The following is a 14,051-nucleotide window of genomic DNA, read 5'->3' as shown; positions in this document are numbered from 1 at the left end:
TATGTGCCGTTATCAGCTGAGTAACATGCATATTGAGTAGGCATGTAAACAGGATGACAGGACATCACGGATTACAGGAACAGCTCACTCCTCCTCACAAACATCTTTTGCGTTCATTTCGCACTCCCTCCACGGATTCTTTCTCATTCTGCCTTGCTGGCTCACTCTCTCCTTTTAAAAGCCACTGCATCACATCGCATTCAACATTCAAAGTGTGTTCAAACGGGAGCCGTGGCCATCGGAGGATCAAGGTCAGTTCTGAGAGGCAGCCTGGTCAGTTTTGTTCCATAAAGCGCCCGAGTTCTAGCCTCTGTCGATACTCTTTTCACTTCACAGCTTGAAAAGCTGCTGAAAACTTGTAGGAAGGCTGGATGGGTATTTCAGAGAGGGGGAGGAGAGAAAACTTTGCATTTAGTCAGCAGTGCACCGAGATCCAATCTGGAGTAACATGAGGACACACTGAATGTCCAGTACTATTCATCAAACCACCCAGCAGTTGCCATTGGAAACGGGAAGCTGAGAGGTGCCTGGCAACCGGGATAGAAGATGCCTCATAAAATCTGTTTAGCCTAAGGATAACCCTCCGGTCAAATACATAAAGAAAGCTGGCTGAGATGAGGGTATTTGCACCGTTATTGCTTTAATCTAACTTCGCAAGCGGCATGCAGAGAAGTCAGGGCAGGGACTCGGGAGAAACTGTGTTAAAACAAATCCACTCTCAATTAAACACTGAGGATTACATCAAACCATCACTGTCCCTACATTCATCTGAAATGGAAAACTTAATGCAAAAGCCTTTTAGATGTCATTCGAACACAGCCACACACTCACTGCCTCTTGCGTCTCGTCATTCACTCACCTCCGCCTCATTCACTGTCATTCAGCTTCACTGATCAATACCTGGAAAAACAGAAATGACGCGAAACACACTCCCACACACTGCTGTTCTCACCTCTGCGGTCTGTCCTGCCACGGCACGAGGCGAAGACGAGAGGTTCTCTCGCGTTGGGAGAGCTATCCACATCCTCCAGCTCCCTTACCCGTCCTTCGGCCACAGCAAAGAGGGAGACGGGAGAGGGAGGGAGAGCAGGCAGGGTGGGAGAGAGGGAGGGATTGAGGGTGGAGATAAGGAGGGATATGAAAGAAAGTGAGAGAGCGCGAGAGAGAGAGAGAGAGCGAGAGAGAGGGAGCGAGAGAGAGAGAGATTAAGCCACCCCAGATGAGATTTGTGGTGCAGAATTTGAATTGTGTCCCAGGAGGATAAAGCAGTAAGCACATAGTGCAGGCAATGCATGCAAACAGTACAATGTTCACTGTACCATGGGCGTTTATCTATAATATATTAACACTGCTAATGTGTGTGTGTGTGTGTGTGTGTGTGTGTGTGTGTGGCGTGGGTGCACTCATATTGATGCGTGTGGGTGTGTCTCAATTTATGCAACAACATCTGAGGGTTCTTGGTAAGCGCAGATTCTTTAGGACTGGAGATCATTCAGGAGGATGAGATGTTTGAAATGTACTGAACCTCTCTGCACTCAAGGTTGTTCGCTGTTTGAATGTGGAAATACTGTTGACTTCACACACGGTTTAATATTTGATGCTGCACGGCCACCAGTGACACGCAGGCCGATGACAGCGTTTATCATTACTTGCTGTAATTTTCCTTGTCATGTGCGTTCAGTGTACTGGGGAAAAACAAAGCAGTGCTGCATGCACTGAAAACGTAACAGCGCCTTTTTTTTTTCTGAATGGTTGTACTCGCTGCAGGACACTGCCACCTTGTGCTGCTTTTAAGGTGAGGCGGGGCTTGTTTTCTTCCTTTTTTTTAATCCAACAGGCACGAGAGTTTAAACGATTACAAATGTCACAGAACTTATTTTAGGTCATTGCACTTTAACATAGCACGATTATTATTTATTACATGTACTTCACCGTGCACATGCTGTTGTTTATTTATTCGTTACAAAACATGGTTCAACAGTAAATAACATCTTTGTGATTTCTACTGTTTTGACTTCATGAATAACAAAATAGTAATGTGCCCATGGATGTTTTCAAAAAATGTGTTCTTTCAATTAAATGATGAAACATTCGTGAAGCAGTATGTGCATTGAAGACTGTTACGTTTGACCTTTTTTAAATGTAGAAGATGCTTTTAAATGAAACCGGAAAAGTCCTCCACTTCAGACCTTCACTGTGCAGAATGATGTACGTGAAGAGGTGAATTTTGACTGCAGGGATCGACATGAAACATGTCAATGGTGTCAATGGGTTTCTTTGCAGGAATCAAACGACATAGCATAGGTTTCCCACCGCAAGCCAACTCTCAGCTGAAACGTATCATGGCACATTTGCATGGTTGCGTCTACTACCTACAGTGCCACGTGTTTATGTACACGACAGTTGACATGTCGTTTAACCCTAACCACTCAGGTACGGATGATGTGAAAAATATATATGTATGTTTATACATATAAAAAAAGAAAGGAACAAAGCTATGGACCTCGAGTTAAGATTTAAGTTATTTTGTCAAAAGAGTTGTCTTTGATTGGGACTCTGGAATATTTTATTCAGAATAGATCCAAACTATAAGTATATCTAAAAATCAACCTACCTAATTGGGGTTCCTTGCCTTAAGTTATCTTGTTGAATCATTTACTCTGACAATCTGTCACATGTTTTTCAGCCCTGGGGGCTCGGTCGGTATGCTCTTGCGTTTGCTGTCACATGTATGGAGCAGCTGAACGCACAGAAGCTCTCTGCTAATCAAGGCAAACCAACCCATCAAAGCATTCTGCTATTTCTGCAGCTATTCCCTGATGCACAGCTTCTTGTCATTCTCGGTTGTTCGTATTGAGCCCCTGCTTTGCTCTCATTATTGCTGCTATTTCCATTTAACCCACCTGTAAACTTGATGCACGACTGGGAGGGAACTATGTCGGCCTGGCGAGGCAGAAGAGGGGAGGAGGGCAGAGAAATGGACGCCCCTTTGGTCAGCCTCCTCAGCCTCCCTCGCCTTTCAGTGCAGCCGCCGTCGTGGTCCTGGAGGCGCGCGGCGCGTCCGCCACTGCCCCTCTGCAAGGTGCTGTGAGCGCACACCTCGCTGCCTATACGTGGAGGAGATGGGAGCGTGCAGAGAAAACATAGAGAAGGACAAGCGTTACACTTTAAGAGGCCTCATTTAGAAGAGGTACAAAGGCAGAGTTGATTCAACAGAACTGTGACTGCGCAGCAGATTTAACATACTGCAGACAGAGCAGTTTAAAATATGTCTCGCATAAGGCCGCGACAGAGCGAACGCATCTCGTCTTGGAGGCATGTTGCTGAATGAGGTAATGGAAAGTTGGCAATGCCGGAACATCTATTAAAAGGAATGGGATCACACTCAATAAAGAGGCAATACTTATTATATTTCAATTCAATATTCAAGTCGTTTTCATCTCCACTCGTACTGCAGCCATTGAGCCTCGTCCTGTGTATTTTAATAACCACTACGCATGAGAACTCACACAGCCAGGTGATTACCGAGGCTGTATTGCCACTTATATTGGTAGAAGCAGATTGCAGTAGTTCCCTGTGGAATAATTCAATCTTTCACTTTCTCTTACTTTAAATGAGACCAGGTTTTTTTTTCAGTTATTACCGTGAGCAAAACAAGAACTCAGAGGTCCACCACCTAATTTCTTTTTTAATTCACATGCTATGCTGTTGCACAATTCCTAAAAGATTTAAAGGATCACAGTCTTGAAACCTTTCATGATACGCTTCTGACAGTGATATCTCTCGGCAAATGACCAGAGTCTGTAAACATACTATATCATTTTTAATGAGACTGACACAGTTCTCTATGTTCCTCTCTGCTCTTGCCTCCCAGAGCAGCACATTATCAAATATTAATGCGCAGCATGGTTGCTCTAATACTGAGCTCTACTTGTGTTCATCTATCCCCACTGTGCAGTCCACAATCTCCTCTGAACTGGAGCGAGTTGACAAGTTCTCCCTGTGAACAACACAAACATCGTAGCTCCTGTTAAACAGCTAAACGTTCTTGTTCGGCATTTCACTGACATTACTGCAAAACGTTCAAGTTGTTTCACGGCAAGTACTACTCTTTTCATAACAGGTACGCAGGTTTGTCTCAGTCACTCGTGGCTCACTCACAAATTCCTGTGAAATGCAGTATGTTTTTAGTAGGTCAGGATGTTTGCCTAACCCACTCTAACTCCTCCTGACACACTTTAATTGCAAGCAGCGGGACACTGTGTGAAGGACAGAACACGCTGATGAATTAGGTTAATTGAAATGGCTCTACTGAAAACACCCAAGAGAACCTGAATAATGCCATTAAAAAATGCAAGATCTAATGTTATCAGATAAATCTCACATCTTTGATCAGGGACAGAAATCCAGTCTCAAAATGATATGAACTAAAAATGAAATTAAGATACAAGCCGAAAGGTGCAGTTTTGGCTTGTTATTGGGCTGCCACTGTTTTGTTACACAGGTAGTTTTTAGTGATTTGGCTCTTACCTGCGTGTCTCTGTTTAGTTTTCTCTCCTCGTTTTCCTCCTCCCTCTCTCTTGTTTCCAAACACTGCTCTGAACATAGCTGGGCTGTTGCTTCACTGTCTGCCTGTGGAAGATTACATGTTAATTAGAATTAGTAGCACGTTATTCAGGCAACATTTCCCCCCCGCTGTTAGTTCTTAGTTCAACTGCTGAAGAAGAAGCTGTTTTAGTTGGTGTTTTCTGAGATCATGACAACGAGTCATGTCTTTACATTTTAATCATTAGCACACATAAAGGCGGTCACACATAATACATTATTAACTCTACTTACCTGCTCTTAGGTCTTCTTTGATGTCTGCATGTCTTCTCGTAAATCCACACGGAGCGGATGGTAGACCGTTTAAACTCGCGGAGTCCAGTTTAGAAGTGTTGCACCTCCTCAGTCAACTCTCAGTATGTTGGAAGAAGAGGAGACGGGTGCGCGCGTAATTCACGCGCGTGTTCGCCCTCTACGTTTGGCTTTTTTTTTTTTTTTTTTTTTTTTGTACATCTTTATTGTTTTTGTTACACTGCTGCTGCTATAACACCATAAATAATATTAATAATAATAATGATAATGAAACTATGTTGATGACTCCTATACTTTCCATCATTGGCTGAAATAGCATTTTAACATTCCTGCATCAAACTGACAGGCCATAAAAGTGAGTCTGTCTGTGTCCATTCTAAGGGAAATCCCCATTCATTTTTCATCTCAAAAAGCTTTTTCCTTTGTCCTTCCTCATTTTCTTGATGTTTGAACGAATAATCTACAGACCATACTATTATTTACACGGAAGCCTTGTAAAAAAATGTATTGAATCTAACCAATTAACATTGTTTTACATGGGGAATGGGTTATGAGGATAGTAAATCGGAGTGCATATTAATCCTGCGCACTTACTTGTAATTTACGGTAAAATAATGTTTAGTTATTTCCAACTGTGAACACCAGGGGGCGACAGTGTAAATAACACTTCCCTCTTTGTCCTCAAGGGGGCGACAATGAGCCATACCGGTAACCTATTTAAGCTGGAAGCTACCGTTAGCTCAGTCCTTTCACCGACGTTGCTCCTTACAGCAGGCGTCAAGAGACAGACATCTCATCGATATAACGTTAGAATGCAAAATAACTTTAGCGGTTTGATGATCACCATCGACATGGTCTGCTGTAAGTATATTAGCTTAGGTGAACCCAAAGTAGCGGATAATGGATCGTTTAGCGTTTCAGTTGTGAAACATAGTTCCGTGGACACCGTGAATGTTGGCCGTTTCCATTTTGCATCGACGACGGAATCTGTTTCATATACCGTGACGTTGGGCTAGCTAAACTACATGACTGTTAAATTAGCGGAATAAATAATCTTCCAGGACGTTAAACATGTCTTCAGGGTTTGATTTTGACAGCATGGGGGACACGTTTTGACAGCATAACGCTACAACATTTAGCATAGCACCGGAAAGGCTTATCGCTACTGTTGCTACCATACCGTCACTTATTAAATATCTCAATCACGTGGTATCGGGTAACTTGAGACGCGTATTTTTGGTAATGTATTATAACATTAAATGGGCTGGTGGTTACATTAACTTAACATATCCTTGTACTAGCCATACTAGCCTTGTAAAGCTAATTCAGTGTAGCTAATAAGCTATGCTAATGTAACGTTAGCTGTTAACTTGACTATTATGCTTCGTAACACCGTTACGTTACTGGATCTACTTTGTCTCTATAGTGGACACTTTTTCACCCGCTCGATCTACGTCACCGCATAAATCAAGTAGTGATAATAATATGTAAAGTGCACATCGTGGACAGATTGAATTTAACAATAAGAAGCTGCTTTTATACAGGCAGTACTGGCAAATAACTCTCCTTCTGTCTTGTTTTCCTAGCGGATCAAATGCAGATGGGTGGACACCTGTATGAGCCAGACGGAGGCTGATCACTGTGGCGGAGTCTGCCAGTCGTTACTTTGCTGTTGCAACGCCACAATCTGCCATGGCTGTGTAATTACTTGAGAAAATGGGTCCGCGAGAGGAGCTCCAACAAGAGGACAGCCGCCATCTGCATCGAGTCATGTGTGAGATGTATGTAATGTTTTTTTTTGTTTTTTAATGTTCTTTGTAGAGATGCATGCTCAGGGCTCACTGTTTTGCTGATCAAGCCTTTTTAGCTTGGTCACAAGCCGCATCTTTGACAGCCTGGGCTCTCTGCTGTGAGACGTCCTGGGTTTTTAAGAATTCAGATGCAATATTAAATGTCCCTGCGCTTTCTGCTCGCCTCTTTTCCATGGCGTCTCGGATTGAATGTGGGAGGATAAATCCAAAAGCACATCGGTTTGTACTGTAGACTATTAAATAATGAGCTGGATGTAATGTTGTTGTTTTTTCCCTTTTTCCAGTCCTTGAGGCTTCGGGAGATGAAGTCAGAGAAGCTGTGACGGACTCTTGAGCATTCTGGGTCTGACCTGATACTCTGCAGGTGAGCTCTTGTAGTGTTCGGTTAGATCAGACGCCGCTCTGCATCCGCTGATAGACCTGAAGCATGCTTCTTTGGCTTCTTGGTTTGCATAGAGATGCTACACTGAACCTTCCTCGCGCTTTCTGACTGCTACACGCTATAGCAGCACGGTTTGAACTGAGGAGTACATGAGAGCGTGTTGAGCACGGCCAACGGTCTCGAGTGAATGTGTTATATCACCCGTGTAGTTTACCACACACTGCTTGTGCATTTAGGATGGAATACATTTATAGACTCACCAACACAAACATTGTACTTGTTTATAGGTACTGCAAATAAATTCCACGTTGTGTTTATCTTAAAATGATAAAAGCATTTTGCCGTGTCTTACCAAATTAGGGTGACTTTCTTTGACGTGTGCAGCGCTGTAGCTGATTGATTTTTATTTTATTTTTCTTACAGGACAAAACGGCGAACACCTGATTGAGATCGGACCGGTGGAGCCGTTGTGTTCCTCTTCCCCTAATGCTGAACACACTGCAATCCACTTACATGTTTGTCCTAATTTGCTGGTCTCTGAAATAGTGCAGCAGCATTTATCTTGATCATAACTCATCCAGCCTATGAGTCGGTGCTGTACATGTGGAAAAATGACACAATTTGTCTGTTTATTAAAGACTTCTTTTTACCATTGACTACTGATGTCATTACTGAAAACTGTAAATTTGTTTGAAATGAGCGGTTTCTTATATTTGAAGTTAATGTGTTGTAACTTCTTTACTATTTTTAAGTCTGATTTGTGCAACATCTTATGCTGCATTGGTGGACAGGACTTGGCTGAAATTTGAATGTGAATTTCTCCTGGTTGACTAAAAATCATTTTGACTTATAACCTTATGATTAATGGAATAGTGGTTTGAAGTAGCAATGAGCTGTTCAGTGGGGACGCTTCGCTTTCAGTTCCTCTACCAGAGTTCATGCTGGAAGCATCAGGACTCCTGCTAGACTGTTGGTCAGTGTAACACTGCCTTGGATAGTTGAGGTATTTGCTGAAAATGAACAGAATGATCCAGCTCTGCTGTCATAAGGACAGATGCAGGAGAACATTCCTGCCTACTGCTATAAGACTATAACGAATCACCTCAGGCCAAATCATTCACTGTTGGTTAAACCTTTGCACTACTGTTTATTTAGTTGATTTAATATTCTGTTCTATTCACTGTATATAATGTGCATTTTTTATATAACATCTTTACTCTATAATTGTATATATTGTGATGTGTATTTTTCTTTTTTCTTTATAATTTTATACCTGGAACCTATTGCTGCTTGTAACAAAATAATTGCCCCTCGCGGGATCAATAAAGTTACTATCTATCTAAATTGAGCAGTTGGCGAAGTACAAAGTAATCGATTAATGGCGCAATTAATCAAACGGGTTTAAACCAAATGGAAAAACTGAGCTGTAGGACAAACCTGCAGAGGCTGGTTAACTGTTTTCCATAGTTGCACAATTTGCATATATGTAGAAGTGCCATGCTGCTGCTGCTGTCGTACAAAGATCATGTTGGAAAAACTTTTATTGCACAAGTCACTCCAATTAAAAACAGTGCAGCTGTAGGAAAGACTTGCAGCATTGGTGCCGGTCTGAAAATTCTGTCAACACAAAATAAAATTAAAAAAAGTCTATAAAAACAAACTGCCTCCACATGTAAAGTTAGCAGTGAGAGCTATTACCTGTCACATCCTTTATCCTCACGTTTATTATCTAACCATCAAACCCTTTACCTCTGCACCCTTGTGCCACATTAAAAATAATACAATGCCAAGAAACAGCATTCATAAATGCATCCTTTGCTCTGTAAAATACTAAGTCCTGAGCCTCTGATGAGTAGAACTGAATCCATACACTGAGGCCTCGGTGTGCAGAAGCTGTGACACATCCAGAAGAGACGGCGCACACATGAGCAAGACGCTTGAATTAGTTTCCCCTTGCAGTTTCTTCCTGTCTCCTACAAAATAAGAGGAACAACGACCTCTCCCTGTGGTTGACCTCATCATCCAGTGTTGCTTTGACCTGATATTTGGAAATCAGGAGGCCAACAGAGGCCCCGTTTGGGAGGAACACCGCCCCTATCAAAATAAGAGGCGGTGTATCGGGTGGGGGTGGGGGGGTCAGAAACTATTCGTCAGTCTTTTCCTCGCCTTGGTAATGTCGGTATTCTGGTTTGAGCTCCCAGGTGTTCTTGTGCGTTCCCTTCACATTGTAGATGCCAATGTCACGCAAGATTTCCTTCAAGTAGATCTGAGAGAGGAAAAAACGGGAAAAGATGAATATAATGCTCTCAATCTCTGTGAACCAAAGCTATAATAAGATCATTTCATCAACAATTCTCACAAGAAAAAACACGAAATATTGATCTGGACCAAGCCGACAAACCCCGCCCCCTGGTCGTGCTGAGTCTTAATGACTCTGATGTAATTGTTTCTTCAGTGAGTAAAACGCACTGAACTCCGTATAAACAGGCTGTTCGGTGTGGAGTCTTACCACAGGCTGTTTGGTGATGTCCACCAGGTCTTTGATGTTGTAGTACTGATGCTTTTCAAAAGCAGAAAACAACATGTCCAACACCTGCTGCTTGTCTAGTCTGGCCCTCTTGCCCTCCTCCTTCTTTTTCCGCTCGTACTCGAGCTGTGGCAAAAAGTAACACAGTCAGAGATCAGGAGACACATGCGGGCCTGCAGCCAACATTACAAGTCAGTTGTCATTTCTAAAGAATGCTACATGTTTTCTCCTCTTTAGTATCCATTCATTTATATATATATATATATATATATATATATATATATATATATAAATGTGGAAAGACTAGAAATGTGCTACCTAGGGTCATCAACAAACAAACAATATACATGATTTCCATGTGCTTCTCCCGAAGCACCACTAAACTATTTATGTGCAGGTTACATGTTAAGATGAATGACACGAGACAACCCTGTATAGGACGCATTTCTTACATTGTAAGTATGGTTGGCCACCGGTTTGTAGTTGCTGGTGACGACTCTATCCAACTGCTGGGACAGCCTGACGGGTTTGGCCAACTCTTCAATTTGCAACCTGTTAGGACGACGACAGTTACTAATGCACGACATACGCTGTGTACACTGAGTAACACCTGCATGACACGATGCAATGCATTACATTAAGAAGCTTCAGGCTCTTAACATACTGACAGTAATAAAGGCTCACCTCTTCAGCCTCATATAGCTTTCACTGACAGCAGGTCTGCACTCTGCTCTCTGCACTACCACTCCCTCCAGGGCGATTTTATCTGAAAGAGAGCACAGCTAATCAACAACAAATAAAGAGTTTTTCATGTTCAGTGCATAAGTGAGGCAGGGTGATCGGTTCCACAGAGAGGCGATGGAAGCAGACACTGAATGACTGACTGGATAATGAATGAATACGCTCCTATTCATATGAATGGAACTCAGTCCTGAATCTCTCCTACAGGTTAAGAGGATGTCAGAGCGATCGAGGGTTTCAGAAACTCCACAATTGTGCTTTAATTACTCAGATACTGTAACTCCACTCATCATAACGGGACTACAACAAACCAGCCAACCCTGGCACACACACACACACACACACACACACACACACACACACACACACACACACACACGCACACGCACACGCACACGCACACACACACGGCTCACTCACTGAATGTGAAACGTTTGAGCCAGCGCCAGGGTTTATGCCAAATGACACTGTTCTATGCTGTAATTAAGTCTCTGATCAGTATTAATGACAATAACTGAACATCATTTTTTTTAATACGCTATTGTACATTTATATACCTACTTAGTATGCAAATAAACTAATCGGAAGTCAGCGGTAGCTTTGTTCTTCCCGGTTTTAGGGGTAACCAGGGACAGTTTGTCTCGTAAACAACAGCTTTAGAAGTCTCACCGATGGAAAGGTGATGCTAATCTACTTGAACACTGAGTATTAACTCCACAAATCATTAACAACGCCTCATTGAAAATCATCCCAGGTGGCTCATTTACCTGTAGTTTAGAAGGAAGCGTGCTAATGTACATAAAATAGATCTAAACTAACATTTAGAAACAGTCAAGATATTAATTCTCTTTGCCAACACAATGTCACAACTGGACCGGTATTACAACCATCACCGCCAGCAAGAAGACCACAGACTCTTCTCCATCCTCCAATCAAGATGGTGCAAACGAAGTGCAGAAGCTTCATGTGAATTGTGCAATTTATGCTCAAAAGGAGAAGAAGCCTGTGTGATGCTTCAGGGCAAAACCGTGCTCCACATGAGGACAATGTGTCTACGGCTTTGGTACCAACACATGCATCTTCCAAAGCATGTGTATGGGTTGCTGTTGTGATACGCTATTTATTAACGAAAATAAATAACAGACACTCTCTGTGTCTGACTCCCAGTGGTGCAACTTTGTCACTCGCTGGCGAAACGTAGGACTCACCTGGACCTGCCCCCGCCCCCGAAACTGAGCTGCTGCCATCAGATCTTTCTTCTGACTGGCCTACAGGAAGGGAGGGAGGGTTGGTAAACATGAACATACAGGGGATGGCAGACGGAGGAAGAAGGGGATCGAACAACAAAGAACCACACCCAGGGTTTAGTTGCACACCAAAAAACGTTTAAATCACACAGAGCGTCTCGGCGTCATTTCGGGAGAGTACACACAACGCGTGTGTGCATGAGCGAAGCAAGCCTGCCCTCACAAACAAAAAGCGAGCACGGAGACCCTGTACCGCCACAAACACACATCCACGACAGGGCTGCACAGATACTGAGCCCCAAACATGAGAACACTGCATGTCACCAAAGCAGCAATTAAAGGTAATAAACACTTAATTGCAATTTGGAAAATGCAGCAGCAGTTACCTCTCTCTCCTCTTTTCTGTTAATAAACTTAATTTCATAAGTTGTGATGTCTAACGATGACCAGCTTTCTTTAACCACTGCCTTACTGGCCAGGTCGCTGTTAAAAAAATAAGTCATAATAAGTCGGATATAATGCTAAATTAAAAAAAAAAAATCACGTGTGCAGCCAGAGCAACAACACAACGACAGCACATTAAGAGGGCAGACAGGGCTGGTGAAATTCAAACCAAACAAAAAAAAAAAAACATGCACAAACTAAAATCAACTCCAAATTCAGCAATGATGCGTGTTGATCTTGATCTGTTCTATGTTACATTAATAGTGAGTGGGGCCGTTGTGACTGATCACAGATCCAGTCTACTGAGATGATTGGCAGTGGACTGAAAAAGATCAAAAGCACAAACAAATGACCGACATAAGATCAAACACGGAAACTAGATTTCCATCAGACATAGAAATGGAAGCACAGATCAGACACATTTCCAGCAGACCAGCTCTCTTCCGTTTTCCATTGAGTGTTCACTTATCCACTTGTGAACAGTACATTTCTTATGTGTACTCTGTCTGTGGACAACCTCACACTCCAGGAAAACACTGTGTGGAGAGTTCACGACACACAGAGACAAGCAGGGCAGGCAAAGGGGAAAAGACAGCCAGCTGTACGAAGAGCAGCAGGACGGGCGCCTCCACCCGATCGCACAGAACTTACCTCAGGTCAGTCGCATCGCACAACATTTGACTTAAGGTCTGTAACGGGTGTCTCGTCTTGCAACAGATGCACTCACAGCAAACGCTCGGGCTCGACATTAAAAAACAGAAGCTCACCCGATGAAGTCTCGGTGAAGACCGCCAACGTCTGACCCCCCACTGTCTGCATGGTGAACGGATGGTCGCGAGGCGCCGACACCGTCTTGTCCTCTATGCCCTCGATCACAGTCAGCTCCTCATTCAAAGTGAAGGACACCTGAGAAGAGATTAAATCATCAACCAAGGAAACGTCACAGAAGAATCTGATAGCGGATTGCACATCTATTTAGCCTTTATAAACAAGTTCATGTTTCCCCAGTGCAGACTATGGCGTATAACTATAGATTATTGTGTGTGTGTGCTACAGCATAAGGATGACTATCATCATGCATGGTACAGCTTTCAATCATCCTCTTACCTCTGCTTTTCCTTGGTTTCCTTTCCTTAGAGATCAACATAATGAGCAGAATTAGAATTCATTCATTGGCAGGATTAACATAGTATTACATTTAATTTCCAATGTATCAGTAGTATAGTAGTAGAATAACAATAACATTGCTTGTATTACCATTTAACAACACTATTGTTTCATCCTTCATCAGCACACAATGTATCGTTTCCCCTTCCATATGACTTGTCTCGTGTAGTTCAATGACTGCTATCACTTGGTTTAAACTCAGAGGCACACATAAACGAAGCTTCCGTTACGTCATTGATGTTCAGTTGTTTTACACACTTGCATATTCGGAGTTTCCCGACGTCTCCTCTGCCCGTCGCTTTCGCCCACTGCTGAGAGAGATATTTAGGAACCTGCATAAAGAAACATTGGTATATTTTAAGCGGGTTGGTTTCATACCTTGACGATGGAGCCTTTAGTTATTATCTTCAATGTAAGAATTATCCGTTTATGTGGTCAAAACAATAATCTTGTGATGAGTAGTTGTGACCAGTTTATTATAGCTAGCTAACTAACAATTAGCTAATGAATTACAACACAGTGCTACAGTCGATCGTAACGGGCAATGCTAAGCTACATTGCTGTTAGCCTTAGCTCAGTTTAAATTCATACATTATCCTATTTTTATTAAAAGGTATATACGCACCTTTACAAGCCATACACCCGTGTTCTGCTTGGCACCAGTTAAATCCACTTCTCCTTTCTCTGACATGTTTTAAAATGATGCTTCTGATAGTTTAACAACCGTTAGATTACGCTAGACTGTAAATTAGCGCACACCACACGCATGCGTAGAAGAAGAATGGCAAAGTATGGCAACTCCGAAGGTTCATATCAGTGTGTAGCTTCTTCACTTTTGACCAAGTGTGCAGTTTATTCCTCAAACTAACGTTCAT

General features: G+C 42.6%; 2 protein-coding genes, 1 long non-coding RNA gene and 1 other non-coding gene across 6 annotated transcripts in view; 2 read left to right on the top strand and 2 right to left on the bottom strand.

The window, feature by feature from the left end:
• The window catches only part of LOC137887932 (protein TANC1-like), a 32,072-nt gene extending 27,107 nt beyond the window's left edge, over positions 1–4,965 (bottom strand). The window contains exons 1-4 of one of the 2 annotated variants that reach the window (XM_068731187.1): positions 4,840–4,965; positions 4,531–4,632; positions 2,904–3,107; positions 953–1,045 (exon numbers count right to left, since the gene is read on the bottom strand). In XM_068731187.1, the coding sequence (XP_068587288.1) occupies positions 953–1,045; positions 2,904–3,107; positions 4,531–4,606 (373 nt within the window). In that variant the 5' untranslated portion in view covers positions 4,607–4,632; positions 4,840–4,965. Of the gene's footprint in view, positions 1–952; positions 1,046–2,903; positions 3,108–4,530; positions 4,633–4,839 lie in introns of those variants that run through there. The other variant, XM_068731188.1, reaches the window with a different exon arrangement.
• Positions 4,966–5,602: 637 nt separating this feature from the next.
• Positions 5,603–7,706, top strand: LOC137887553 (uncharacterized). The gene is made up of 4 exons (XR_011105058.1): positions 5,603–5,718; positions 6,444–6,638; positions 6,953–7,032; positions 7,474–7,706. It is a non-coding gene; the product is annotated as an uncharacterized lncRNA (long non-coding RNA).
• LOC137887950 (small nucleolar RNA SNORA31) lies at positions 7,071–7,203 on the top strand. The gene has a single exon (XR_011105084.1). It is a non-coding gene; the product is annotated as a small nucleolar RNA SNORA31 (small nucleolar RNA).
• An 867-nt stretch (positions 7,707–8,573) lies between the features above and the next one.
• Positions 8,574–13,941, bottom strand: gtf2f2a (general transcription factor IIF, polypeptide 2a). Of its 2 annotated transcripts, XM_068730636.1 has the most exons (9): positions 13,802–13,941; positions 13,435–13,508; positions 13,117–13,141; positions 12,777–12,915; positions 11,527–11,586; positions 10,262–10,343; positions 10,030–10,129; positions 9,560–9,703; positions 8,574–9,316 (listed from the first exon to the last, which is right to left on the bottom strand). In XM_068730636.1, the coding sequence occupies exons 1-9, from the start codon at positions 13,865–13,867 to the stop codon at positions 9,194–9,196; spliced, it is 813 nt and encodes a 270-aa protein (XP_068586737.1). In that variant the 5' UTR covers positions 13,868–13,941; the 3' UTR covers positions 8,574–9,193. The 2 variants fall into 2 exon arrangements, with proteins under 2 accessions (XP_068586737.1, XP_068586738.1); XM_068730637.1 differs by lacking the exon at positions 11,527–11,586.
• Positions 13,942–14,051: the final 110 nt, after the last annotated feature.

Source organism: Cebidichthys violaceus, unplaced genomic scaffold, assembly GCF_023349555.1.
Source record: "Cebidichthys violaceus isolate CVI_PGR_0920_01 unplaced genomic scaffold, fCebVio1.0.p SCAF_5, whole genome shotgun sequence".
In the NCBI taxonomy this organism is placed as follows: domain Eukaryota; kingdom Metazoa; phylum Chordata; class Actinopteri; order Perciformes; family Stichaeidae; genus Cebidichthys; species Cebidichthys violaceus.
The sequence above is the reverse complement of the archived record's forward strand: the minus strand, read 5'-3'. Positions and strand labels throughout refer to the sequence as shown.